Genomic DNA, 27,846 nt, shown 5'->3' on the forward strand with positions numbered 1-27,846 from the left:
TCCTCCAAAACAGTGATCTGGGCAAAGCACATTTGCTATACGTTCAAGCCTGTTAATGGTGAGGCATAATCAATGATACTAACGTCCAAAGGGAAACACATTTTTAGGAGGAGGATGATATGTTTTCAGGGCAGCTTCCTGGACTGCCCTCTGTGAGGGCTTTAAGGAGGCTGGGGCTGCTGCTGGGGGGATGTGAGGAGTACCGCGTGCTACCTCCTCCTCCAAGGCCTCTCCATCTGGCCTACCTCTCCCATACAGTGGCCTGGCCTTCCTGCCTTCACAGTAGCTCAGGAATCCAAAACGGAGGAAACTGAAGCTGCCAGGCCTTCTTAAAGCCTGGGCTAAAAAGTAAAAGCTTTCACTCACAGGCCCAGTCCAGATTCAAGGGGAGGAGACATAAGCTCCACGTGTTTACCCACCAAAAGTGACTATCTCCCTGTGATGGTTGACACTGAGTGTCAACTTGACTGGATTGAAGGATGCAAAATATTAATCCTGGGTGTGTCTGTGAGGGTGTTGCCAAAGGAGATTAATATTTGAGTCAGTGGGCTGGGGAAGGCAGATCCACCCTTAATCTGGTGGGCACCATCTAATCCACTGCCAGCGAATATAAGGCAGGCAGAAAAACGTGAAAAGAAGAGATTGGCCCAGCCTACATCTTTCTCCCATGCTGGATGCTTCCTGTTCTCGAACATTGGACTCCACGTTCTTCAGTTTTGAGACTCGGATTGGCTCTCCTTGCTCTTCAAGCTTGCAGATGGCCTACTGTGGGACCTTGTGATTGTGTGAGTTAATAAACTCCTTTATATAGCTATACTATTCTGTCCCTCTAGAGAACCCTGACTAGTACATACCCCCATCATAGAAAGATTGGAATACTTGTCCTCAGCCTAAACTCCCTTTCTTTTTACTGACTGCAAACTGATGAAATTCTATACCTGCTCCCTCCACACCCCACTCTACCCCCAATTTTTATATATGACATCTGATATCAAACCAGCTTCATTTTGCTCATGGACAGCAAACCAATCATTGGGACTGTGGGTTTTGCAAAAGAGAAAATATTTTATTTTGTGAGATTGCTCACCAGGCTGCTGAGCAAGGAGAAGGAGAAAAAATTGCAAATCCACCTCCCTGAAAACAAAGCTTAGGGGTAATTATGGGGATAGAAAGCAGGATGGTGTGAAGTATGGGTAAAGGTGATTGGCAGGTGGGAAAGGTGAGGTAATCAGGGTTTCTGCACAAGCATAATTGAGCTACACGGCTCTTCATAGGATGCATATTCAGAAAATAGTTGAATTAGCATGAAAGGAGGGTGCAGGTTTTGGCCCTTTGACATCAAAAGGTCATGCTTTATGCACCCATGCAGGCTCAGTTGAAGGGTTGATGGTCTCAACTGGCTTGAATTCAGCAAGAACTGCCTGCTAGCTCCTGCAAAACATTAAGCACTTATTATTATGGTGACCCACTGTCAGAGCTGTTATCTATAAGGAGGCTAGTAGAAGTTTAGTTATGCATTGTTTGGCTACTATGACTTGCTACTGGGAATTTTAAGATTAACTAGAGGTAAGCAATTAAAAGCAAGCAAGGCAGGTTAAATTAGGCAGCCTTAATCAGGTTAGCCCTCAGTTTCCTATCTTGCTTAATACATGCTAAAGTAGACAGAATATGAGCTATGTCTTAACCACTTGTTTGGAAGAAATTTTCAGCAGCACATTTATATTTAGTTGTTTATACCAGTGCTCTTCAAATGCAAGTAGCTTAGAATTACTCCAGGGAGGCCAGGCACGGTGGCTCACACCTGTGATCCCAGTGCTTTGGGAGGCTGACGCAGGTGGATCACTTGAGGCCAGGAGTTTGACACCAGCCTGGCCAACATGGCAAAACCTTGTCTCTGCTAAAAAATATGAAAATATTAGCCGGGTGTGGTGGCGCATGCCTGTAGTTCCAGCTACTCATGAGGCTGAGGCAGGAGGATTGCTTTGACTTGGGAGGTGGAGGTCGCAGTGGGCCAAGATTGCGCCACTGCACTCCAGCCCAGGCAACAAGTGAGACTCTCTCTTAAAAAAAAAAAAAAAAAAAAAGAATTACTCCAGGGAGTTCTTTCCCCAGTGCATATTTCAAGGTCTAGCACTCAGGAATTTTGGTCTCCCCAATCCCAGGTGGAGCCCAGGAGTAGGCATTTAAACAAATTCCCTAGGTGGGTGATTCTAATGGAAGTGGGTCTCCTTGGATGACACATGTAGAAAGCTTATTTTAGAATATTATTGTTTTAAGTTTCACCAACATGGTCATTTTGATTTCATGGCTTTATTCTTAGATGTCATTTTATTTCCTACTTCTTGATCTGTTAAAGAGATGAATGTTAAAGTGGTAAGGACTGATTTTAATCAGTAATACACTATTGCAATAGGGAAGAGAGTCCAGCATGAACTAAACTCAATTTGGGAGGTGGTGGGGGGACTGCTGGAGCTTGAGCAGAGTCAAAGAAGTGAAAAATTAGAAAGGTTGGTCAGTGTAAATGCCCATTAAGTCAGCTGCAATTAATCAATTAATTAAAGTTTGGGTTGTATTCTCCCAGAGACTAGAGACAGAGGTACTGTCAGTCCTTATGATTACATTTCAAAGGAATGGCTTTCACTCCTGAGTTGTTGGAGAAAGATGTACATCTCAAAGGGACAGAGGAAGGATTCACAATTGTAAATAGTGCATTGAGTAAAATTTAGTAAATCCTCTAAGAAAGGGTGGTCAAGGGCCTATGATCAGGTATTGGCTGGAACAAACAGTAAATTCTTTTAGAAGCCTTGTGCTTTCTCAGGCCCTTTAAGGATAGCTAGGGTCACTTATGGTGGTTGTGGCTCTGAGCTGTTGGTAACTGTTAGTGTTTGCTTAAGTCTTTAAATGGGGAGAGGAAGAGAGTGGACGAAATTGTTTACGCTAAGAGTTTGTTGTTTTCATAGGCCAAGGTTGAGGCCTGGCAGATAAGAGGGCTCAGAGGAGCCTGGTTAGATTTTGGTTGAGAACCATGCTTTAGTTTATGTCCCCCAAACCATTCCTAATGGTTTTCCATTAGGAAACCAAGATACGAATAGATTAATTCCTGCAAGGCTATAGAACTAGTCAGTAACAGAACTATTATTCAAAACAAGGTCTCTCTAACATTAGAGTCCATCCCAGAGGTAGGAGAAGGAGCTGGAAGATTGTAGAAGTCAAGATCTGTGAGAAGTGGAAGAAATGACATCCTATAAATGTGCCCTGACTGCAAAACTATTGTTTTATCTGTTAGGTTCAATGTAAATTCTAGAGCAATTTTTAGCACAGGGATACATTTGACTTTAACATGCTATTTTCTTACTTGGTGACTTCAGTTTGGTAAAGATTTTTGCCTACAATCTTTCTTTTAAATGCTTTCGATCTTTCTTTTAGTTAATCCTTTCAGGACTTAATTAGGTCACAAAGTTTCTTTTAAAAATCATTTATCTCATATCTGTATCAGAATATAACAATTTAAACTTAAAACTTTAAAAGTTTAACATTAGATATACATTTTTTATCTAAAGAGAAACCTAAAATGATAAGGACTTCAATAGGAAACAGTTTGCATGAAATTCCATGGAAGAGCTAAAACCGTTAACATGGAGAGACATTTAATAATTCTTCCTCAAACGGTTTTTAATCCTTGGTGTTTAATTCAGTTTTTCTACATAGCTGAAGGTGTCTGACCCTGATGCTTTAATAACTTCTACATTTTGAGTTGGTACTTTGCCCTATCAAAATACACATTAATTACTTGTCAGCTTCATTGAATTTTTGCACTTTTGGTTAATATTTCCATTGTAGTTTTTAATTAGAGGAAACTCAAAGATAAACTGAAGAACTTAATCAAAATCCACTACAACGGTAGAAAAAAAATTACGGCTCATGAATGATCTGTTTATTGAGAGAAATTTTTTTCGAGCCTACATTATTTTGCTGGAAAAAATAAGTGATTTTTAAAAGTTACAATCTCCCTTTTAAGCAAAAAAGGTTAATCTATAATAGCATCAACATAACCATGTATAATTCATGTAGTCAATAAATATTTTCTCAGGGCCTGCTTTCAGGCTGGGTTTACAGAGATTAAAAAGCCATTGGCCCTGTCCACAGAGAATTACAGTGTTTTGGTTTTGTAGTTGCCTTTTGAATTTTTGTATTTTTGGTGTTATTTGAGACTCCCTAGCCTTGCCGTCTGTGGACATGAATGGTAATGATCGTAATAGCAAATATCATAATTTCACTAGTCTTGCTCCTAGGTGATGACAGAAGACTCTCAGTCATTTGTAAAATCCTTTACTAAATATTTCTGGGGAGTCCCAGAAATATCTGATACATGTTGGCAAAAAGGTCCATTACTCTGCTGATCATTTCCCTTTGGAGCCATTGCTGATCTGCTGCCTGGGGTCTGCACTGTCTGTGAGCTGCATGGCTGTTTGTATCAAAGCAGGGGGCGGGATGGGGAATGCCTTCCCCCTTTTTGTTTCCCTCTGCTAGGTTCAGAGGGTTTCATTTAGTCAATTTGTCAGAGAAGACATCCTAAAAGACTCCCACAAACAACAAGAATGCTAGCTAATATAGAAACAGAAACAACTTTTAAAATGAATGAATGAGTTTGTAAGAAAGTAAAAGATATCTGAGTCCTAGCAACAGGTGTGGGAATCCATGGAAGATGGGGGAACTGATGCTTTAGGGATCTTTATGGATCCGGATGTCCAGAGCTTTGATTGCAGGGCTGAAAATAGTGGAAGTGGGATGGGGAGGCTTGGGCCGGTGTAATGGGAGTGAGATCTCTAGTCATTCTAAATAAAGTTAGCACCCGTGAAGAGCTACAGTTTTTTTAATCCCATAAAAAAGAGGCAGAGAGCAAATAAATTTGTCTGTTCAGCCTGGACTCTGAGTGCATATAAAAGCCTCCTTTAAGAATTTGTTGCCACAACCTGACACTCTTGTAAGTTTGGAGCCTGAATTTACACTATTTGTATCATGTGAAACAAATGAACTTTAAAGTGGACCCAAGTCTTCTGAGGGCTTTGCAGAAATGAAGGCAAGTCTTTTCAGGGAGAAGGCACCCTCCATCTGAGGCCTCAAAGAATCCTCAGAACTCGAATTCCAGAGCATCTGAGCAAACAATAAGACACACACACACACACACACACACCCCATAAAGAAAGAAGCCACCATGAGCAAGAGTCAGCAGAAAAAAATAGATAACTGAAGGCTTCAGGTATTAGAAATACCAGGTAGAGAATATAAATTATGTTTGATGTGTTTCTAAAAGTAGGACTTAACAGAGAGAAAAAGAAAATAATGAAATGACCAGCAGCATTGAGTTTTAAAGAAATAACTTCTAGAAATAAAAATATAATAATTAGTATTTAAAAACTTGATGGAAAGATTAAGCAGAGAAAGCTTAAAAGTGAATGTGTGCATTGGAATCGAGATTAGAAGAAATTATACTGGATACAAAACAGAAAGACAATGAAGTATAAAGTGTGAGGGAGGCTGAGACGTACAGAGGATACAATGCCCCATCATCTGTCTAAAGTGAATGGTGTACAGGTGACATGTGAATAGGTCAGAAATGAGAATTTTCTTTTTTTTTTTTTCAGGCTGGAGTGTAGTGACACTATCACAGCTCACAGCAGCCTCAACCTCCTGGGCTCAAGTGATCCTCTCATCTCAGCCTCCCAAGTAGCTGGGGCTACAGGTGTGAGCCACCACGTCTGGCAAATTTCTGGCTAGTTAAAACAATTTTTTAAGAGACAGAGTGTAGCTATGTTGCCCAGGTTAGGACAGAACTTTCCATAAGTGATTAAAACAAATAAAGGGAGTGGGGGAAAGTCATATTCTAAACTTCTGAAATTACTCTTTATAAGAAAAGGGGAGGGTGGGGCCGGGTGCGGTGGCTCACGCCTGTAATCCCAGCACTTTGGGAGGCCAAGGCGGGTGCATCACAAGGTCAGGAGATCGAGACCATCCTGGCGAACACAGTGAAACCCCATCTCTATTAAAAATACAAAAAAATTAGCAGGGCGTGGTGGCAGGCACCTGTAGTCCCAGCTACTCGGGAGGCTGAGGCAGGAGAATGGCATGAACCCGGGGGGCGGAGCTTGCAGTGAGCAGAGATCCCGCCACTGCACTCCAGCCTGGGCGACAGAGCGAGACTCTGTCTCAAAAAAAAAAAAAAAAAAGAGGGGGAGGTTGGAAGAAAGAAGTGTGTAGTGTGTGTATGGGAGGTGTACGCATGGATGCATATGTGAGTGTTGTATTAGCTTAACGATTATTGCATCACCTTATTCCATTGGGAGAAATTTCTTTTTATCCTGGCTTATATTTGTTATTTATTCTGTCCTTCCCTGCCTCAAACTGACACTTTTCTTAATGTTCTTTATTCTATTTTATGTTTTGGAAGATATATGTTGTAATTCTTTCTATCCCTTGTTTGTGCTTTTTAAAATTGTAAATTTACCTTTTTCCCCCAATATGTTATTATGAAAATTTTCACATATAGTATAGTTGAAAGAATTTTACTGTGAACACCCATGTACCCTCCAATGAGATATCATTAGTATTTTACTATACTTGCTTTATCACATCTTTCCATGTATTTATTTATCTTTCACCTATCCATTAACCCATCTTATTTTCTGATGCACTTCTGATGCACTTCAAAGTATATTACAGATAGTTTATCTTTGCTTTTAAACCAAATAAGACTAAAAAGCTATTTTCACTTTTAAGTCAATAATTGATCAATTTACCAATGTATTTTTTTTCTTTTTGTGAGATGGAGTTTCGCTCTTGTCGCCCAGGCTGGGGTGCAGTGATGCAATCTCAGCTCACTGCAACCTCCACCTCCCTGGTTCAAGCGATTCTCCTGCCTCAGCCTCCCAAGTAGCTGGGATTACATGCACCCACCACCACATCCGGCTAATTTTTTGTATTTTTAGTAGAGATGGGGTTTCGCCATGTTGGGCAGGCTGGTCTCCAACTCCTGACCTCAGGTGATCTGCCTGCCTTGGCCTCCCAAAGTGCTGGGATTACAGGCATGAGGCACCACGCCCAGCCTACCAATGTATTTTTACGGATGTATTAGTCCACTTCTTGCACTTACTTGCTGCTGATTTATGCATTTGTTACTGTATGTGCCTCTGGTAGGGCCTATTTCCCAGTTTGATGTTCTGTATAATTTGTGAGTGAGAAAATTGGGGGGAGGAAATGGTTTGTTTGAATTGCATTGCTAATTAGTGTAAATGAGATTTCAGTAAGGGGCTGGACATTGTTTCTTTGCTAAAACCATGCATGAGCTTTATATCTATTTTGGCTGCCAAGATATATTATAAAAGTCTTAGAATATTTATGGAAGGATTGATTGGGATTCTGCAGGCTTTCTAGAGGAAATAAAATTTCTTGAATTGCTCTCAGTGTTATTTTATATTATGATTAAAATTTGTATCTTCATAAAGAGCTAGTGCACCATCCAATCAAATACAAATGTATGACACCTATAACAGGTAGTGTTTAAATGCCCAAATTCAATTTTACTATGAAATTTCAACTTTAAAATAGAAGCAACTTCATATGATGATCTAATCTCTTTTGTGTCTAATATTGAAAAGCATAAAAGGGTTAAATGCTGAATCATTAATGGCTTTTAGCTTAATGGACTTTTTAACCGATAGGAACTAAAAGGCTGAGCTCCTAGTAATGAATCTATGAGCTAATGAAAGCTATACATTGATGAGTTAAGAGAAGAAAAATGATTCCTTTTTTTTTTTTTCTTTGAGACAGAGTCTTGCTCTGTTGGCCAGGTTGGAGTGCAGTGGCACGATCTTGGCTCATTGCAACCTCTGTCTCCCGGGCTCAAGCAATTCTCCTGCCTCAGCCTCCTCAATAGCTGGGATTATAGGGGTGTGCCACCGTGCCTGCCTAATTTTTGTATTTTTTTTTAGTAGAGACGGGGTTTCACCATGTTGGCCAGGCTGGTCTCGAACTCCTGACCTCAGGTAATCCGCCTGCCTCAGCCTCCCAAAGTGCTGGGATTACAGGAGTGAGCCACCACGCCCGGCCAAAAAAATGATTCCTTTATGTGAGATGATGTTAAGTTTTTGTCTAATTCTAAGAAAGAATGTCTGTGGTCATCAGCAAAGTGAGTAAGGATTATATTCAGTTCAGTTGAAGTACGCTTGATATGCTATAAGGCTAGGAAGAAATAGGAAAATTTTTCCAAATTTTTTTCCTTTTCATCAAAGGCTTATATCATCATCAGATCACTACTCTTTAAAGTGGGTAAATCATAGTACCTTCTCTGTTAGACAAAAACTATTTCATTTGTGGCTTTACCATTACCAGCATGTGACCTTGCTTGGTTCACAATGATTTAGAGCCTCAGTTTACTAAAGTACATCTATATCTACTTGTAGATACAGATATTAACACTTTCCTTACAGCACTGTAGAGAAGAGTGGAGATAAGGTATAATAAAGTACCTGGTACAGTGCTTGAAGCAGGTGGTAGGTACACAAAACATAGTGATGATGATAATGATGATGATGCATATTTTGAAACTGTCTCAGATTTTATTTATCTTATTTCCTTAAGCAGTTTACAGTTACCATTTGTGTTGGTTATGTGGAAAACATATTTTTTCTTTTCAGAATGATTTATTAAAAAAAAAGAAACTAAGAGAGAGAGAAAAGATCCTGGGTGCAGTGGCTCACACCTGCAATATCAGCACTTTGGGAGGCTGAGAGGTGCGAGGCTCACTTGAGGCCAGGAGTTCAAGACCAGTCTGGGCAACATAGCAAGACTCTGTCTCTCCAAACATTTAAAAGAAAAAAACATACTTATTCATGATTTCAAATATTTTTGAACCAGAGATAGACTTTCAGCTAAATTAAGGAGTTGATTAGATGATCATAATAGTATTTGTCAACCAAACTCTTATATATAATGTATTTAATTTTCCTTTGACAGGTTGATAATACCCCAGTTCCACATGTTGGTACTCCTGGTCATCCTTAACTGTTTATTTTCACTTTCAACCGTCTAAGTGCTCCATCTGTGTTTTTAAGTAATCCTTTTCCATGCAGTTCTCGGTAACATGTGGTAGTTTAAAGAAAAAGCACAGGATCAAGACCTGAGAACCTTGTCTGAATTGTAGCTCTGTTGTTATCTTGGATTTCTCTAAGCTTTAATATTCTTATCTGTGAAATAGAGATCGACTCTGTCTTCTGAGTCTGTCAATTTCAGCAGTGGCTGTGAGGACGGAAACGCTCAGTAAGCCATGAACACTCTCAATTATTAACTAATAACACCAATCTGTCAATTCAGAAGCAACATTGCAGAGATCCATACACAACATACAGATTCTAAATTCAGTAAATCTTTAGCTGGGTGTGGTGACACATGCATGTAGTCCCAGCTATTTGGGAGGCTGAGGCAAGAGGATCGCTTGCATCCAGGAGGTTGGGGCTACAATGAGCTGTGTTTGAGCCACTGCACTCCAGCCTGGGTGACAGAGCAAGAGCCTGTCTTAAATAAACCTGTCTTAAATAAATACATACATAAATAAATAAGGTAAAATCCTTATTCCAACCTGTGTCTGATATTCTATATTTTAAGGTAAAATAAATAATGCAAAATCCACTGGTAGAAACACCAAGAGAGGGATGGTTTCAATGCCTAGAAACTCAAACTAGTTGAAGCATGAAAGAGAATGAACTAGATCACTTACCTGGGAAGATGGAATCATACAGGTGTCTCTTGTTTCAGGCGTGCTTGTATCAGGTGAAGTCTTTACCTCTTTCTCTTCTCAGTTTTTTTCAATGTATTGGTTTCATTCTCTCACTATATAGACAGGCTTTCTCTCTGTAATGAATAAGATGGGTGCTAATAACCTCAATATTCTCCAAACTCTGACCCAAAAAGGCAAGGAGGCTTTTCCTCCATTTGCATCTTAAAAAAAAAAAAATCCCAGGGAAGCATTCTCAACCTGATGCTCAAAGTAACAGGAATGGAGTTCTTTGGATCAAGGGGGCAGAGTTTGGGGATTGGCGGTCACACTAGGAATTATCTGACTTGAGTGAATGAAGAGCAGCTAGAACAGTCTCCAAAGGAAGCAAAGGGCCTGGGCAGACAAAAATGACCAGTGTCACTACAAGCATGAGGGAGGAAAGAAGAGAATAATGATGAACGAAGAGTCTTGCTATCCTTGTGAAATGCTCACCACCTCTTCATTAAATTACCCACTCTGCTGTTTAGGATTAGTGGGACAATCATCTCAGTTTGCTCATGACAGTCCTGTTTCATGCTTGTTGTCCTAGCATAACTATTAAAATCATGGCTTTTTCTTTTCAAAAGTATCCCAGTTTGGATACTTTGCTATATAGTCACTGTAAATAAGACCAAGTAGCAATTTGGCTTCAGCCACTTAATCTGTTTTAAGTCATCCTATTCCTTTGATTCAGTTGAACTTGATCAGTTCTTTGCCTTTTCTTTTCCAACCCGTGTCTGATATTCAACATTTGGAGTTCTTCTTGTGACATACACATTCTTACCACCTTCTTCCCTTTTATTGGTCACCTCACATTTCTCCCCTTCCAGGAACTCTTCTGGATTTTAACTAGTGGTGCTGAAGGTTTAACAACCCAGTTACCTGCTCAGAGCATCTCTGCTAGTAGAATTTTTCTTCCAGGGATTGCTGCAAGTTAAATGTATACTCTCTCTCCAAATAGTGTAGATTCATCCTATGACACGTCGGTTGTTGTTTCTTCAGAGTAGAAGCTCTCTGCCAGGCGTGACTTTATATTTTCTGTCCTTTTGTGCACACTATGGTAAGTGGGGTATGGATGAGGATGGATAAAACAATTAACATAGTGTGAGGCTGGGCATGGTGGTGCGTGCCTGTAATCCCTGCACTGTGGGAGGCGGAGGCAGATCACTTGAGCCCAGGAGTCCAAAACCCCCCATCTCTACAAAAAATAATAAAGTTAGCCCAGCATGGTGGCATGCACCTGTGGTCCCAGCAACCCAGGCTGAGGTGGGAGGATTGCTTGAGCCCCGGAAGTAGAGGTTTCAGTGAGCTCTCTTTGTGCCACTGGACTCCAGCCTTGGTGAAAGAGTGAGACCCTGTTTTCAAAAACAAAAACAAACCAACAAAAATGGTATGATGATGGTAAAAAAATAAATTCTTCACGGTGTATTTGCAGTGGTCCCCTTTGCACACCAGCTAAGAAGGAAGCATCCTTTGCCAGTTTGACCAGCTATCTCCTGGCCATGGTTGTACAGATTGAGTGAAGGTGGTGAAGAGAGTGATGAAACAGAAAGCAACCCCAATATCTATCTGAGAAAGGATGAGACAGGGAAGAGGAGTAAAGAGCCAAGGAAACTTGGTGTGGAGAAATAGGTGGGGTCGTACTGAGGTACTGGAGGACTCCAGTAACCAGCCCTCACACCGCATTCCACGTGCATGGTGTTCCTACCTCTTCATGTTCTACCACATGCAATGTGGGCAGGGCTCCCTGGAGGTGTACAATTTGTCAGCCTTGTGGGGTAGGGAGAAGACACGTCTGGTGTTCACCAGAAGTGAATTGAAAGGCACAGCTGCTATGCAGAGAAATACTATGGGGAAACAATGTGTAAAAGATTTTCTGGGAAGTCTGTCATTTATTCAACAAATAATATATATTTTGTCCTCTGCTCTATGCCAGATACTGTTATAAATTCTGGGGATATAGCACGGATGCATATAGCATTTGTATGCATATAGATAGAGCACCTGGCATGGCTAACCTTTTAGTGAATGGAGACAGATAATAAGCAAATATATTGTATAGTCATTTAAATGATGACAAGTGTAATGGAAAAAATAACAGAGCAGCTCTGGAAAGCTGGAGTTGTGGAATGGTCATTGCAAATTTAAAAATGAGCAGTCAAGGTAGGCTTCAGAGAGAGATGACATTTGAGCAAAAACTTGAAGCAGATAAGGGAGGAACCGGGTAAACATCTGGTAGAAAGCCTTCCAAGTGGAGGGGACAGGCTTTGCAGAACTCCTGAAGTTGATGTGTGTCTGGTGTGTTCAGAAATAGAGCCAGTGTGGCTGAAGGTATTAGGGGGAGCAGGAAATGAGGTGTGAGATTTAGGGGAGCAGGCAGATGATGTAAGGCTTTGAGGTCATTAAACTTTGAGAGAAATGGGAGCTGGTTAGAGGCTTCCCAGCAGAGGCTTTTAATTGCATCACCGCCTAATGCATCTTGATGGATATCATCAAATATAATTATGTCAAGGGATATTCAATATTTGTGTTTCTTTTGATGTGAAAGTGTAATACTTTGTACAGTATATATTCATTCATGTTACAGTAGGCTTTGCTTATAACTGTCCACAAAGAGGTATTTGTTGAATGAATGAATGAATGAACAAATGGGGTTGACCTTTTTGCTCCCTCCATGCGGGTTCTCAACCTATTATTTCAACTTTATTGCCCCTACACCCTTTCTCAACTTGGGTTCTATTCACCTGTCTTGTTGAGTACTAATTAGGAAAACAACAACAATAACAACAAAAGGCAGGCTAGTGGGAGCAGGGAAAAACAAAGAGATAAAGCAAATAAGCTATACGTCTGTCTTTCTTCATGGTCCAAAACATATAAACAAAAGGAAGAAACAAATAAGCCACAGGTCTACTTTTCTTTATGGCCCAGGACATATGGCCTTTCTACACAGATAACGTACTTAACTCACAGACTTCCTGCTTACCTTCAAAGCCTCAATTTCTCAAACACTTCAGCTGGAAAAAAAAAAAGCGAAAAAAAAAAAAAAGCAAGTTAACTCCCTGCTGCTTTGGTGTTATCAATCACTCCACGTTCCAGTCTATAAAATTCTCAACAAGCCTTTGTTTCCTAGCAATGAGCTCCTCTGCTGATTCGGCCGGCTGCTCCCTGGCAACGAACTTTCATATTTTCTTTAATCTGTCTTTCTTTACCTACCACTGTCTTGGTAAATTCTTTTACTCCCACACTCAGAAAGTCGTCACTCACTCGCGACACGTTGAAAGAGTTCTTTCAACTCTGTATTTCTGCCTCTGTCTCTGCTCATTCCATTTCCCGCTACTTGAAATGCTTCTCCAGTGGATTAAAATTCTGCCTATTGTTAAAGACGCAGGGACAAGCTCCACGTCCTCCAGGAAATCCCTGCAGACTCTGGCCTTCGTTGCCTTTTCTGAGCTCCTGTAGCATCCTTCCTCTGCTACTTTTCATTGGATAACTTTGGTTGTTTATTTTAAAACCACTGTTTGAATCCCAGCACTTTGGGAGGCCGAGGCGGGCGGATCACAAGGTCAGGAGATCGAGACCATCCTGGCTAACACGGTGAAACCCCGTTTCTACTAAAAATACAAAAAATTAGCCGGGCGAGGTGGCAGGCGCCTGTAGTCCCAGCTACACGGGAGGCTGAGGCAGGAGAATGGCGTGAACCCCGGGGGGCGGAGCCTGCAGTGAGCCGAGATCGCGCCACTGCACTCCAGCCTGGGTGAAAGAGCGAGACTCCGTCTCAAAAAAAAAAAAAAAAAAAAAAAAAAAAAACCACTGTTTGAACTCTCTCTACGTGTTAGGCAAAGAATACACAAATGAACATTAGCATTTCAGTGGGGTACCTTTACCATTTCTGTTTTATAGAAACTGGCTTATAAGAGAGGCTCTATGACTTGGCCGATCTCATGTAGATTAATGAACAAGGAGTGTGTCAGGACCGGGACACAAGTCGTTCCCAAGACAAGCAATAGTCCCTGTCCTTCCTACTCATAAAAGGGTTAACCTAGCATTTCCTTGCCGCGGTCAGTTCACTCCCTTTCCCGTGAATCAAAAGCGGCCGCGGCTAGAGAATCTTGTCCTGTGAGGGATTCCGTAGAGACACTCCTCCGCTGCTTGAGTCCCAGGCGGACATGGCGGCCCTCGAGTCAGGGCCGGCTTTGAGTCCAGGCACTGCAGAGGGTGAGGAGGAGACGATTCTCTATGACTTGTTGGTCAACACCGAGTGGCCACCGGAGACTGAAGTACAGGTGAACCAGGCCCGCCTACAGCAGCAGCCAACTTGGCGCGGGCGCTTTGTGGGCAGAGCCACGTAGCAGGAGCCACGTAGGGGAGTGGAGCCGGGTGGGTGGGGGACTAGGGCCCGATGGCTTGTGCGGTCGCCTTGGCAACGGCACCTTAGGCTAGCGGGGGTCTGGGGCGGGGCGGGGTGGGGTGGTGGTCCCTGAGATTCCTTCTGGGCTCAGAATTCGGTTGTTGGGGGCTGGAACTTAGTTCTCTGGAGAGCGTACGATCCCACTCTGGTTCTTAGTTTCGCTCTCTGTATTCGGAGGAGAGGGGATTGTTAGTGTCGCTCTCTGTATTCGGAGGGGAAGGCACAGCGCTGGACTCGAGGGTCCTTTCTCCCATCTGGACCCTCGGTGGTCCCTTCTCGCAGTCTGGCTAGGGCTAGTCCGGGCCGACGCTCAACTGCGGTGGGAGAATTTTCCAGGACCTTACAGTCTTCAGTATTTGCCAGGCTGCTGCAGAGCGCAGAATCTGAGCCTTTACCCGTACCTGGGGCTGGATCGCGCCAAGTCTTGTGTGTTTCAATAAAAGAGCATTTAATAAGGGTGTGCGTGTCCATTCGTCCGTCTCGGTGTCACAGGTGCTGTGCTAGGTGCTAAGGATACAGAGATGAATATGCTTTCGTGGAGCTTCTCGCCTAGAGGGGAGACAGTCCCGTAAACGTTTTTTCATAACCTAGCGTTTTATGCGCTATCGTTAGTGATGTGAGCAAAATGCCACGGAAGTGCAGAGTAAAGAGCTGCTGACTGGGATTGGGATCTCCGCTAGAGAAGGGTTATAGAAGTTGATAATTTATGGACTGGATCTTGGGATTATCAGTTGTTTTGTAGTGAGGGCCTCCCGGGTCTGTGATGAAGAGTAGGAACCATGGATCCATGTTTATTTTATTTTATTTTATTATTATTTTTTGTATCCATGTTTATTTAACAGATATTTATTGAGTGCTTAACACGTGCCAGTTACTGTTTTAGACCCAGAGGAAGCAGCCAGATCGAAAAGAACCTTTATTAAAGATTATGTAGTCCAGCCCATAAGAGTTATCTTACATTTTTTCTGAGTGTTTCTTTACTGGAGAAACGACTCGTTTTTCAGCCCAAAGTTTGTATTTTTTTCCTCTGTAGCCTCCTTCCCACTGCAGTTTGTGCTTATCTTGAATAATTTATTTTGTAGACAGGTAGAGATCTGCATATATTACTGTTTAATTTCAAGTATTTAGTTTGTCTTAATGTGAATATTTTTTGGGTTATGCAGCTAGGAAGCTGTTGCTGAGGCAGCTGGTTAGATAAGTTTCCACTCTTTAACACTCATTGGTTAATTGCAATAATGTTTCAGAATGCTTACCATAAATTGATTCCAAAAAAGTAACTACAGAATTAACTTACTTTGAAACCCTTAGCACTTTGTTTTGTGTTTGTGTGTTGGGGGTGGGGGAGTTCAATTGATTTCTGCATTCTATCGATTTCTGCATTCTGTTGATTTCAGCTGTTGAATTATAAGCTCTTGGAGGGCAGCTACATCTGATTCATCTTTATATCTCTCCCCAGGGCCAAATTGTGTCTTGCATGAATCCAACAATCAATTCATGTTTATTGAGTGAAATAACTTTACGGTGTTTTTTTTTAAAAAATCTGTCTACACTTACTGTATGTCCATTGTGCTTTTCTTGACGGCACTTTAGTGCATCTTATGCAGTGCCTAGCGTCATGAACCTACCCACAGTGTGTTCAGTCTATACTTATGGAATGGAATTATTTAATATAGCAATTATGTATCTGTGTATGTTTTGTTAGTAGCATTGTCTGTATAGATATACAACAGATAGTCAATGAATTGACCTTGGAGATATGACCAATGACCACTTTTCCTGTGAGCAAACATTACAGCCTCAATAGAGTGTGCTGAACTGGCAACCAGTATGGTCTTTGGCCTTGACTTCTCTTGTCTTTGCATTGGTATTTGATTTGGAAACAGTTTCCAGCTTCAATCCTTGTTCTTTCCTACAAGGTTAGTCCTGACATGTGCCTGTAGCTCTGCTATGCTCACTTTACTCCTGTTGTCCCCCATCCTGAGTCTACTTTTTTTTTTTTTTTTTTTGAGACAGGGTCTCACTGTGTCACCCAGGCTGGAGTGCAGTGGCATGATCAGGGCTCACTGTATCTTCAGCCTCCCGGGTCACCTCAGCTTCCCAAGTAGCTGGGACTATAGGCATGCACTGCCATGCCTGGCCAATTTTTGTATTTTTTGTAGAGATGAGGTTTTGCCACGTTGCTCAGGCTGGTCTGGAGCTCCTGGGCTCAAGCAGTCGGCCCACCTTGGCATCCCAAAGTGCTGAGATTACAGGTGTGAACCACTGCACCTGAACAGTCGTTAAGTAGTTTTAAGACACTGCTTCCCTGTGCCCAAAACTCTGAGTATTAGTAAATAAAAATAAGTTTACATATTGTATAAGTAATACTAGTCTAATACTAGAAGATTCAAATGTAAGGGTTTTTTGTTTTAAATTCCAGCCTAGAGGCAACCAAAAACATGGTGCATCCTTTATCATCACGAAAGCAATTCGAGGTAAATATAGTTTATTTCTCTACAGTAATGATATGGTTAACAGTTAAAATGTGTTCTTTAGACTTCTGATGTGGAGCCTAATAAAAGTAACGTGTTATACGAGTTTAATTATATATATATTTATATATACACACATATGTATGTATATGTATACATTTGTATATTTACGCATGCACGTTTTTAGCTCTAATGCAGCTTAGAGCTAAAGTATATAGCCTTGGTTTAACCATTATGGATGTATTCTAGAACAGGTGTCCTCAATTCCTGGGCCATGGACTGGTAGCAGTCTGTGGTCTGTTAGGAACCAGGCTGCATAGCAGGAGGTGAGTGATGGGTGAGTGAGCATTACCACCTGAGCTCCACTTCCTGTCAGATAAGCAGCAGCATTAGATTATCACGGAAGTGCGAACCCTATTGTGAACTGCACGTGTGAGGGACCTAGGTTGCGTGGAAAAATTGTCTTCCACAAAACCAGTCCCTGGTGCCAAAAAGGTTGGGGACCGCTGTTCTAGAAGGAATGAAGGTCAAAGCCAGTATGAGTCTCAGAAAGTCTGTGGATGTTGAAGGTGAAAATACACTGAGAGACTATTTTAAGGGGTTTATGTGATGTTTCAGATACATCTGGTCAGAGATACTCAAATTACAAATTTGGTAAGCCAGAGTATTCATTTAACTCCTGACAAATTTTACTTATGAACTAACAAGAGTCTGAGAAAGGATTGAGCACTAGGTTTACTGAGCTGGTGCCATGACGGGTTTACCATATTCATTAATAGAGTCCTTTTATCAGACCAGAAAGGTAGGTGCCATTACTCCTTTATGATTTTAGATAAGAAAACTTGCTCAAGGTCATTCATTTGGAATTTGACTGCATGTCTTTCTGGCTCCAAAGTCCATCCTTATACCAGTGAATTTAAGTTCCTTATAAAAAGAAAATTCATTTTCGCAGAAGTTAAGTACTTGAAATTAACTATAATCTTCTGATTATCCTTTTATCTTCTGATAAAATTACAGTTAATTATAGTTAATTTTATCTTCTGATACAAGAGCACTAGCATATTGAGTTTTCATGATGACAAATGCTTTTAAATTTTGAAAATTTAGAAAATGTGTACAAATAATAAAAATTCATTGTAGAAAATGCAGACACTACAGATAACTACAAATCAGAAAAAATTTGTCCTCATCTTACCACCTAGAGAGAATCTGTTACTCTTTAGGTATCTTTCCATTGATATATACCTAACTGCATACACAGGTACACACATACGTGTACATTTAAAATAGGATGATAGAAAGCATTGTTTTTTCACAGCGTGTTAGGGGTTTTGTTTTCCATGGGCTTTCCCATTTTAGGTATTATTATTTTTAAAATCTTTGCTGTAAAGTGTAAAATAGTATCTTGTTTTAATTTTTTATACAAATATTTTGGTTTTTAAGGGGTGATTATTACAACTTCTACTCCATGGTTTCATGAAAGCTTCTTAGATTAAATTTAACATCTCAAACTGCTTTTATTTCTTGAACAGTTAGGAAATACTTGAAACTTTTGAATAACACACAAACTTGGAATTTAATAAATATATGACCCTGTAAATGTTACAGTGTATATTAGGTTATATTTAGTCTCTCATTTTAAGAGTTGAGTTCTTTATTTTTTTAATGACTCGCTCTGTAGTATATTTTAGATTTCTCATCTATAAATCTAATTTGAAAATGATTCTTAAAGAACAGCTGATTTATATTTGGCTTTGCCATTTCTTTTAATTACAGATCGTTTATTATTTTTACGCCAATACATCTGGTACAGGTGAGTCTTCGGTTCTTCAGAGAAACAGTATGAACATCAAATATAAACAATATTATTCTATATATGGTTGGTTTTCATAATTGAATTCTAGATCATGATAAAGTTGTTGACATTCAGGCAAACTCAGTATGAGACATTTCAAACATTTAGGTAGAATCTCACAAGATGTCTCAGTAGACTTAGGGTAGTTTTTGTTCCCTTAGTTACTATTAAGAATGTCTCATGACAATTTCTGCTTCCTCTGATGACTATTCTCAGGCTTATCTTGAATGTCTGTATGAAGCATCTGTAGCTTGCATATCTTTTAAAATACATTTTTGTTCTTGTCACATCATCTCACTTGTGGTTAATATTCAACTGCTGTGTATCAGAGAAGGTTCTTTAGGTTTCAGTTCTTGTATATTTTTTAATTCTTTGAGTGTTAAGTGTATTTTCAGGCATGTTGCTAATTTCCAGCTTTAGAAAGAACAAAGAAATAATTATTATGACAAAGAAGTTATAATTCTGCTTTTAGATACATGCGTAGGAATTGTTTTATAGAATTGTTTACATAGATTGCTTTTTCATTGAGAATATCTTGTCATAAAGTTCCAGAGATAATATAGTTCCATAAAAGAGACCTTTGGCATTTCTCTAGGACTTGCTCCAATGTCTTTCTGCTTTTACCCTACATATGTGTGTGCGTATGTGCATACATATATGTACGTATATATGTATGCATGTTTAGAATTTCTATACTTAATTGTATCACTTTTTCTGTGGGTGTGGGATATGATAGGATAGAGCAATGAGTAGGAAGAGAGAGTGGAAGGAGAGGATAGGAGTATGAGAGGTGGGCTGTGTTTTCTGACTTCTCTAGGTGACAACTTGTTAGTCCTGAACACCCTTGGATAAGGTGTCAAGCTTGTCTTGTTCAGGTTGCCGCTTGATGATTCTTTTTGTTATTTATTGAGAAGGGAGACTCAAAAACTTAACTCTGATATAAGCCCTATCCTCTGTGTGAGGACCTTATGATCAGGCATCATAAGTAGGTATCTTTTTCTCTCCCTTCCTCCTGAGAAGCCTTTTTCCTTGAATCATCGTACACGTTGCAAATGCACCATTAAGTGATTAATCTGTCTCATGCTTTCAAAAAGATTATAGTTCAATTTGTGCTCTTCAGTTTATGGTAATTAAACCCAAAGGTTTTGGGGTCAATATTTGTTTCAAGCGGCTTTTTCTTCTTTTTTTAAAAAAAAGTTCTTTTAATTATGAAATATAAACATACTGAGAATTATTGACAATATAATAAACTTGTATCAGCTAGCCCTTTTTCTTTTTATGCAAAATGTGACATCTCAATTCCTTTCCCTTTTTCTTTTCCCTTCCCTTCCAGAGGAAATTATCATCCTCATATAGATAGTATTCACATACATGTTTCATATCTTCATTATATTTTTGTAACTGTCTTTTGATATTATTTTGTGTTTAAAAAATGAGCATAAATGTACTACATGCATATTACTAATATTTTTTTTCTTTTTTAAAGAGAGGGTCTTACTGTCTTGGTCAGGCTGGAGTACAGTGGCTGTTTACAGGCAAGATCATGGTACACTGTAGCTTTAAACTCCTGTGCTCAAGCAATCTTCCTGCCTTAGCCTCCCATGTAGCTGAGACTATAGGCACATACCATTGTGCCTGGCCACTAACATTTTGAAATCCTATTTGTGTTTTCTGATTTCCATAATGTATTTTTTTTCTATTTTTCTTTCATGGAATTATGTTCTTTATTCCTCTTTTCCATCTGTTGTCTTGATTTCTTCAGATATTAGTCCTCTAATTTGCTGTGTCTACTTACTCACTTATGGTGGGTAGTTTTGTGTCTTTTGTGAATGGTTTTATTTTGAAACTTATGCTTGCAGATTCTTGCATCACATGAGTAAAGTGAAATTGTAATCTGATCTTGCATATAGTACAGACTTGGACTTTACTTTTTCATAGGAGATTTTATTCCTGTCCTCCATAGAACCATAGTTCCAGGGAGAGAAGAGAGTCTTTAGTCTCCCTGGGCCTATGGTGAGGTGTTTCTAGTTCTTTCAATGACCTGGTGCAGTCATTTGAGCATACTGGCTTTTGCAGGAGTCTAACTTCCAACTCCTGTCCTCTCTTTGGTTCAGTAGCTCATTTCTTATCCCACGTGCTAAGTCCTGTTTTGAGTTCTTGTCTCTCTCTTTACCCTGTGCCCAATTCTAGCTTTCAGTGACTTTTTCATTTCCAGTACTTGGAAATTTATCTTTCTTTCTTGTGAGTTTAACTGTATGCTAAAATTTGTTTTTGTTACAGCTGAGCCAGAGTTCCTAGGTAGTTAGAGCAGAAAGGGTTGGTGTAAGTGTATTCTGCTCTGTTATTGGTATGCTAGATGTCTGTTTCCTGGGAAGTACATAACATTTATACCTTTGAACACACCACTGTGTTTTTTGGAAATAGAGAAATATATATGGTCAAATTTCAGCTACCAAATAATAACTTTGGGTTTTGGGTTTGTTTATATTCAACTTTTATATTCTAATGGAAAAAAATCTATGTCTCTCTCTGTAAGTATATGTGCTATCTGTCTGCATGTATGTGGTTTTCATGATTAAATTTTAAGCTAACTAATGTGTTGTGATTTCAGCCCTGCACCTTTTTTGCTCCCTGATGGACTGGTTCGCTTGGTTAATAAACAGATAAACTGGCATTTGGTACTTGCAAGGTAAGGAAGTGTAAAATTCATATGTTTTTCTATCTGGATTAGCTTTTACATTTCATTACGGATGTTAATTTTGGAATACTTATGGCTTTCAGTCTTGATTTTTATTGTATGTAAATCTCTTTGTTGCAAATATTTAGTATTGTTTAAACTTTTTTTTTTTTTTTTAGAGAGAGGAAGGGAGAGAGGGAGAGAGACAGGGAGAGGGAGGGAGGGAGGTAAAGAGAAGGAGAGGGTGAGAGAGTGGGAGGGAGTGAGTGGGAGAGAGGGAGAGAGATGGGGAGAGTGGGAGAGAGAATGAGAGCAAGAGAGAGCTTAAACATGTTAATTCATGCTGTATTAAATCATTTTGTATGCTATTGTACCTATATTCTCATCTAATTGTAAGGTCAAAAGATGGATAATTAAAGCATGTGAACAAATTTAAAAATGATTTTTAACTTATTACATAATTCCATCTGTGTTAAAAACTGCTATAGATATTCATAATAGATATTCATAATAGATTTTCTGCCTCCTCTTTCTTCTCCGTAAAAGCAATGGAAAGCTTTTGGCTGCTGTTCAAGATCAGTGTGTGGAAATCAGGTAATTGTTAATATTATTCATATTCAAGATTTCCTTTGAGAAATATTTGTTACTCTATAAATGGAAACTAAGATTTTTATACGGGGTATATTTAAAAGGATTTTATTATTAACTCACTTAATTTTGTGAGTGTCAAACACCAACTTATGCCAGTTAAAAAATTAAGGATGCTTTCTCAGAGTTATATGCTTATCTTTCTCCTTCCCCAGATCATTCTGTTGCCTCTTAAGAAGTTTTACTTTCTCAGTAAACGAGGCCTATCCTCCAGAACTCTGGAAATCACTCTTGTTTGACTATTTACTGCTACATCAGCTAAACAGACACTCAGGAAGGTGTAAAAGAGTAGGGATGGTTCAGCACTTTGGGAGGCCGAGGCGGGCGGATCACAAGGCCAAGAGATTGAGACCATCCTGGCCAACGTGGTGAAACTCCGTCTCTGCTAAAAATACAAAAATTAGCTGGGCGTGGTGGTGCACACCTGTAGTCCCAGCTATTCGGGAGGCTGAGGCAGGAGAATTGCTTGAACCTGGGAGGCAGTGAGCCGAGAACTAGTTGCAGTGAGCTGAGATTGTGCCACTGCACTCCAGCCTGGCGACAGAGCGAGACTCCGTCTCAAAAAAAAAAAAAAAAAGTATGCTTTTGCTCTGTTGGTACAAAACTGTAGATTGAATATGAATGTGCAAAAGACCAAGGTTACATATTACTTGAGACCAATTATGCTGTCTGTCCTCTTGAGACATTCAGTGGTATTATATACATCTAAAAGACATCTCTAAGCTGGACTTTTCAGGTGTTTTATTTTTAAACAGTGTATCAGTTATGAAAGAAATAGCAACAATAGCAACTGAGGAAAATGAGTTCATTCTTTGGGAAATGTTATTAGGAAAATCATATGAAAGAGGAATATATTTACTGTTCATTAAGTGGAAGTGGACCATTACAAAGGTCTTCATTATCGTCATCTTCACATGGAGTGGGCTGAGGAGGAGGAGGAAGAAGGGAAGGTGGTCTTGCCGTCTCAGAGTGGTAGAGGTAGAAGAAAATCCACATAGACATGGACCTGCATAGTTGAAACCTGTGTTGTTCAAGAGTCAACTGTAGGAATTCCATAATGTTTCATTGAGTGTGCATAGCAAAGTTTAATTTCTTTATACCGGGTATTTTCCTCCTTTATAAATGAGACCATACCAGTTTTTTTGGTGTCTGTATGTATCTGTAATTATTTCCTGGGAATAACTTTATAGAAATAGAATTGTTAGGTCAAATGCTACAGACATGAAGGTTTTGGATAATTGTTATTAAATTATTTTCTAGAAGGTTTACCAGTTTTCATTTTTAAACATATTTTATAATAATTGTACTACTTGGTATATATTTCAGGATCACAGATTTAAAATAGGTTATTGATTTAAATATGGTGACCTATTAAGGCTCTTTGATTTCTTAAAATAAGACTTTTTTCCCCTAAGTCTCTTTTTCCCAAAGATCAAACTTTGTAATATGATACAGACCGGTGGTTCTTAATTAGGATTGATGTATCCAGCAAAAAAATATTTTTGCTTGGGCCCCATCCCAGATTTCTTGATTCAGAACCTTTGGGGATGGGGACCAGACATCTCTATTGTATGAAAAGACCACGGTAAATTCACTTAGGCTGTGTCACTATATTCCATATATATGTCTCCATACGATGTAGCTCCGTATCTGATGCAATAAGAAGGTTAGAAGAAAATTTTGTCACTGACAAAAGGGTCATAATTGAGGCACAAAACCATGTCTAAGAGGAGATATGATTGAGCATTGTACATAGAGGCTGTCTAGTCCACAGTAACCAGTATTTTATGGTTCTATACAATGTTACGATAAAACTTTTGCCTTGATTTTGCATGTTTTACAGGTCTGCAAAAGATGATTTTACATCCATTATTGGGAAATGTCAAGGTAAGAGTTTCCAAAATATTTAAAGAATGAAAATTTCAAATGTGCAATAGTTTACAATGTTTCTTAAAAGTTAGAATAGATACTAAATATTTGTTAACAAGGATTATCATGACTATTAAAATAATTATAAAGACTGCCTTTTTTTTAGTGTCTTAAATATTTTGCTTGAAAATGGTTCATTTTAGTGAGATTTGGAAACTGGGTTCTAAAAAAGTCTAAGCCAGTTATGGGATGAAGTATTTTTAACTGTCTGTAGCCCTTTATTTTGCATTAAATGCAGAAATAAATAGGTGTAAGTCAAGAGTCAGATACAGACTAGTTAAAAAGTCTAGGATTTGTTCTTTTTTTATATGTTCAGCAAAAATTTACTGACTGTAATTTATGTGTATGTGCTGTTTTGCTGGGTGCTTGAGGTATGATTGTGAGCAAAAAGACCTGCTCCTTTATCTCATGAAGCATATAGATGCTCAAATATATAATTACAAACTTTGACAAATTTAATTAAGGAAAAATTAAATCCCATGAGATTTCTTAACCAGGGGTGTCAGATGAGATGGCTGAGAGAAAAAATGACTTTTGGAAAGCAACTTTAAGAATGAGTAGTCTGGGCACAGTGGCTCACGCCTGTAATCCCAGCACTTTGGGAGGCTGAGGTGGGCGGATCACTGGAGGTCAGGAGTTTGAGACCAGCCTGGCCAACATGGTGAAACCCCGTCTCTACTAAAAATACAAAAATTAGCCAGGTGTGATGACACATGCCTGTAATTCCAGCTGTTTGGAGGGCCGAGGCAGGAGAATCACTTGAACCTGGGAGATGGAGGTTGCAGTGAGCCAAGATTGAGCCACTGGACTCCAGCGTGGGCAACAAAGTGAGACTCTGTCTCAAACAAAAAAAGAAAAGAGAGAAAGCAGGAACCTTATGGGAGAAAAAAAGAGTGGTATTAGGTAAATGCATCTATTACCTATGTTTTATTTACAGGACCTACAGTTCCATCTGTCTGATCTTGTGTTAGTTTAACAGTGTAATTGTTGTAGGAAGTATGATGGTAATCATGGTTATTGTGTTGATGACAAACATTTATAGTGTTCTGACTGTGTGCCTGGCACTGTATTTAGGGCTTTACATGATTTTCTTGTGTAATAGAAATGAAGCCGTATAAATATTTTATCTTAAAACAGTATTAGAATAAAATAAATATTTGACATCAACAGAGAGCAAGGAGGTGGGAGGCACTGGTAGTTTTCAGAGCTACAATGTAATACAGAAGATTTCCCCACTCCCTCATGGAAATGCTGTTCTTTTTTTATTTTTAGTTTTTGAGATAGGGCCTCACTCTGTTACTAGGCTGGAGTGCAGTGGTGTGATCATGGTTTACTGCAGCCTGACCTCGTGGGCTCAACTGATCTTCCTGCCTCAGCCTCCTGAGTAGCCAGGACCACAGGCATGCACTAGCATGCCTGGTTAACTTTTTATTACTTTTAAATTTTTTGTAGAGACGAGGGTCTTGCCTTGTTGCCCAGGCTAGCCTCAAACTCCTGGGCTGAAGCAGTTCTCCTGCCTCAGCCTCCCAAAGTGCTGGGATTATAGGTGTGAGCCACTGTGCCAAGCCTTTGAGAGAGAGAGAACAGATAATCATTGTACTTGTACTAAGTGCCATGATGGAGAAGAATCACCTTTAACTTAATTTTACCAAGCTCTGGGAGCCTGTTTATTTATTTATATAGTAATTTTATTTATTTATTTTTCTGAGACAGGGTCTCAGTCTTTCGCTCAGGCTGGAGTTCAGTGGCATGATCACCGGCTCACTGCAGACTCAACCTCCTGGGCTCAGGTGATCGTCCCATCTATGTTTCCTGGGTGGCTGGGGCTACAGGTGCATGTCACCATGCCCAGCTAATTTTTTTGTATTTTTTATAGATACAGGGGTTTGTCATGTTGCCCAGCCTGGTGCACTCATGGGCTCAAGTGATCCTCCCACCTTGGCCTCCCAAAGTGCTGACATTACAGGCGTGACCCACTGTGCTCAGCCTGTTTAAATAGCTCTTTTATTCCACTTGTGTACTTCCACCATCACAGCCTTAGTTCAGGCTCTTAACATTTTTTACCTGGTTTCTTACAACAGTCTGCTGACAAAGTTTTCTTCTGTATGCCCTTTAGTAATCCACACTTTATACTCCTTGGCAAATTGATCATTAAAAAAACACTATTCTAGCAGGTAACCCTTCACATCTGACTTAACTGCTTTCTAGATTTCTAGTAACCTCAGGCAAGTTACCTCTCTGAGCCCCAGTTTCATTATCTGTAAAATGGGCATAATTTTATAAATTGAGTTGTGGGAAGATTATATGAATTAATGTATGTAAAACTCTCGGCATACTGTGTGACACATCATGAGTACTTAGGAGATGTTAAGCTATTGTTATAATTACTGTTACTGTGATTCTGCCTAAAATCTGTCAGTTGTTTGCTATTGACTGGAATACAGTTCATTTTTTCTAATTTACGATAAAAGACTTTTCACAATCAGCCTGTCTATCCTGTGAGAGTCCCCTGCCATATGTCTTATGTTCTAGTACAAAACAGTGTGCAATTTTCTAACCCCATTGTATTCTTCATGCCTTCATGCCTGTGTTCATGTATGCCTGTGTTCATGTATAGATGGTTCCTTTTCTTGGAAGCTCCTACCTTTATATTGAATTAATTAGTCTTGTATGTTTTAGATCAAGCATTGGCTCTCCTCCCTGTGTTCGTTCCCACCATTCGTACATCTTCATGTTTCCCATCTAGTTGCTTGTGCCTGTATCACAGCACTTACTTAGCCTGCTTTCCTTTTTTATTGATTTAATTTATATATATTTTTTGAGATGAAGTCTTGCTCTGTTGCGCAGGCTGGAGTGCAGTGGTGCGATCTCGGCTCACTGCAACCTCCGCCTCCCAGGTTCATGTGATTCTCCTGCCTCAGCCTCCTGAAGTAGCTGGGATTACAGGTGCGTGCCATCACACCTGGCATTTTTTTGTATTTTTGGTAGAGATGGGGTTTCACTATGTTGGCCAGGCTGGTCTCAAACTCCTGACCTCAGGTGATCCACCTGCCTCAGCCTCCCAAAGTGCTGGGATTACAGAGATGAGCCGCTGTGCCTTGCCTGATTTCTTTTTTAATTGTTGATTTGCTTGTCGGATTCCCAATTAGATTGTAAATTATTTGATGGCGGGGATCATATCTTACCCAATTTTATTTTTTTTTTTTTCGTGCTTAGCATGGTGCCTGACACATCGTAGGCACACAATTTTTGACCCTATCAAGTGGGTAATGGCGCTTGGGAACTATTCAAATGATTTTTATGGATGAATGAATATACCAACAAAGTATGTTTGCCTGTTTCTTGTTTAACTTTAGAAATTCATAAGAGTGTATATATATTTATTATATATAATACTGTCTATATTATACATATTATAGAGATCCATATATAAATTTGTGGAAAATTGTCATGGCATTAATATTTTTTATTCCTTGTGTATACATGTGTACACATAGCATGAATAGAGCAATAAGGGTGGATAAGAAGACCTGTTTGCTTAATCCTTTTGGGAGTAATAGAAGGGGAGGTAGTGTTTAAGTATGAATATATAAAGCTTGGGGCTCTAGCCCTTTTTGAATATACCTTCTGTAGTTTCCTCACCAGTGCTTATTAGAGTAGACCAGGCCTTGCTTAAATAATGTGTAAAGATCAAGAAGTTTCCAGAGGAATAATTTGGTGGGTATTCAATTGCCTTTTTCCCAGTGCAGCCCTTTCATTGGGTGAGGGCCTGGGGGGCCTAAGATAGGTTTCCAAGGAGCATGCTTAGAGTGTTGGAGTGATTCACATATACAGGGTTCTTTTGAGCTTTGGCATTAGACACCTGCTTCTAGCCAGTAAGTAAATCGAGAAATTTACAAATTAACATGAACATGGGAAATTTTACCCTTCTGTATTTTATACAAATTATAATATTTGTCAGAGTTTTTAGTGTGTACAGTTAATGTGGCAGCAAGGATAAGAAAATAATGCTTTGAGAGCTAATGTTTTATTTTGTTGGCTTCTGTG

At 39.6% G+C, this 27,846-nt stretch overlaps 1 protein-coding gene and 1 long non-coding RNA gene across 2 annotated transcripts in view; one reads left to right on the plus strand and one right to left on the minus strand.

Annotated features, from left to right (window-relative positions):
• Nucleotides 1-1,045: 1,045 nt before the first annotated feature.
• Nucleotides 1,046-13,555, minus strand: LOC129468461 (uncharacterized). The gene is made up of 4 exons (XR_008652668.2): nt 12,795-13,555; nt 10,694-10,866; nt 9,773-9,906; nt 1,046-1,431 (listed from the first exon to the last, which is right to left on the minus strand). It is a non-coding gene; the product is annotated as an uncharacterized lncRNA (long non-coding RNA).
• Nucleotides 13,556-13,927: 372 nt separating this feature from the next.
• NBAS (NBAS subunit of NRZ tethering complex) overlaps nt 13,928-27,846 on the plus strand; it is a 387,713-nt gene continuing 373,794 nt past the window's right edge. Inside the window, exons 1-6 of the mRNA XM_055254044.2 lie at nt 13,928-14,094; nt 16,639-16,693; nt 18,467-18,503; nt 21,157-21,234; nt 21,769-21,816; nt 23,714-23,757. Of these exons, the coding sequence (XP_055110019.2) occupies nt 13,978-14,094; nt 16,639-16,693; nt 18,467-18,503; nt 21,157-21,234; nt 21,769-21,816; nt 23,714-23,757 (379 nt within the window). The 5' untranslated portion in view covers nt 13,928-13,977. The remainder of the gene's footprint in view (nt 14,095-16,638; nt 16,694-18,466; nt 18,504-21,156; nt 21,235-21,768; nt 21,817-23,713; nt 23,758-27,846) is intronic.

The sequence above is a fragment of the Symphalangus syndactylus genome, chromosome 18, assembly GCF_028878055.3.
Source record: "Symphalangus syndactylus isolate Jambi chromosome 18, NHGRI_mSymSyn1-v2.1_pri, whole genome shotgun sequence".
Taxonomy (NCBI): domain Eukaryota; kingdom Metazoa; phylum Chordata; class Mammalia; order Primates; family Hylobatidae; genus Symphalangus; species Symphalangus syndactylus.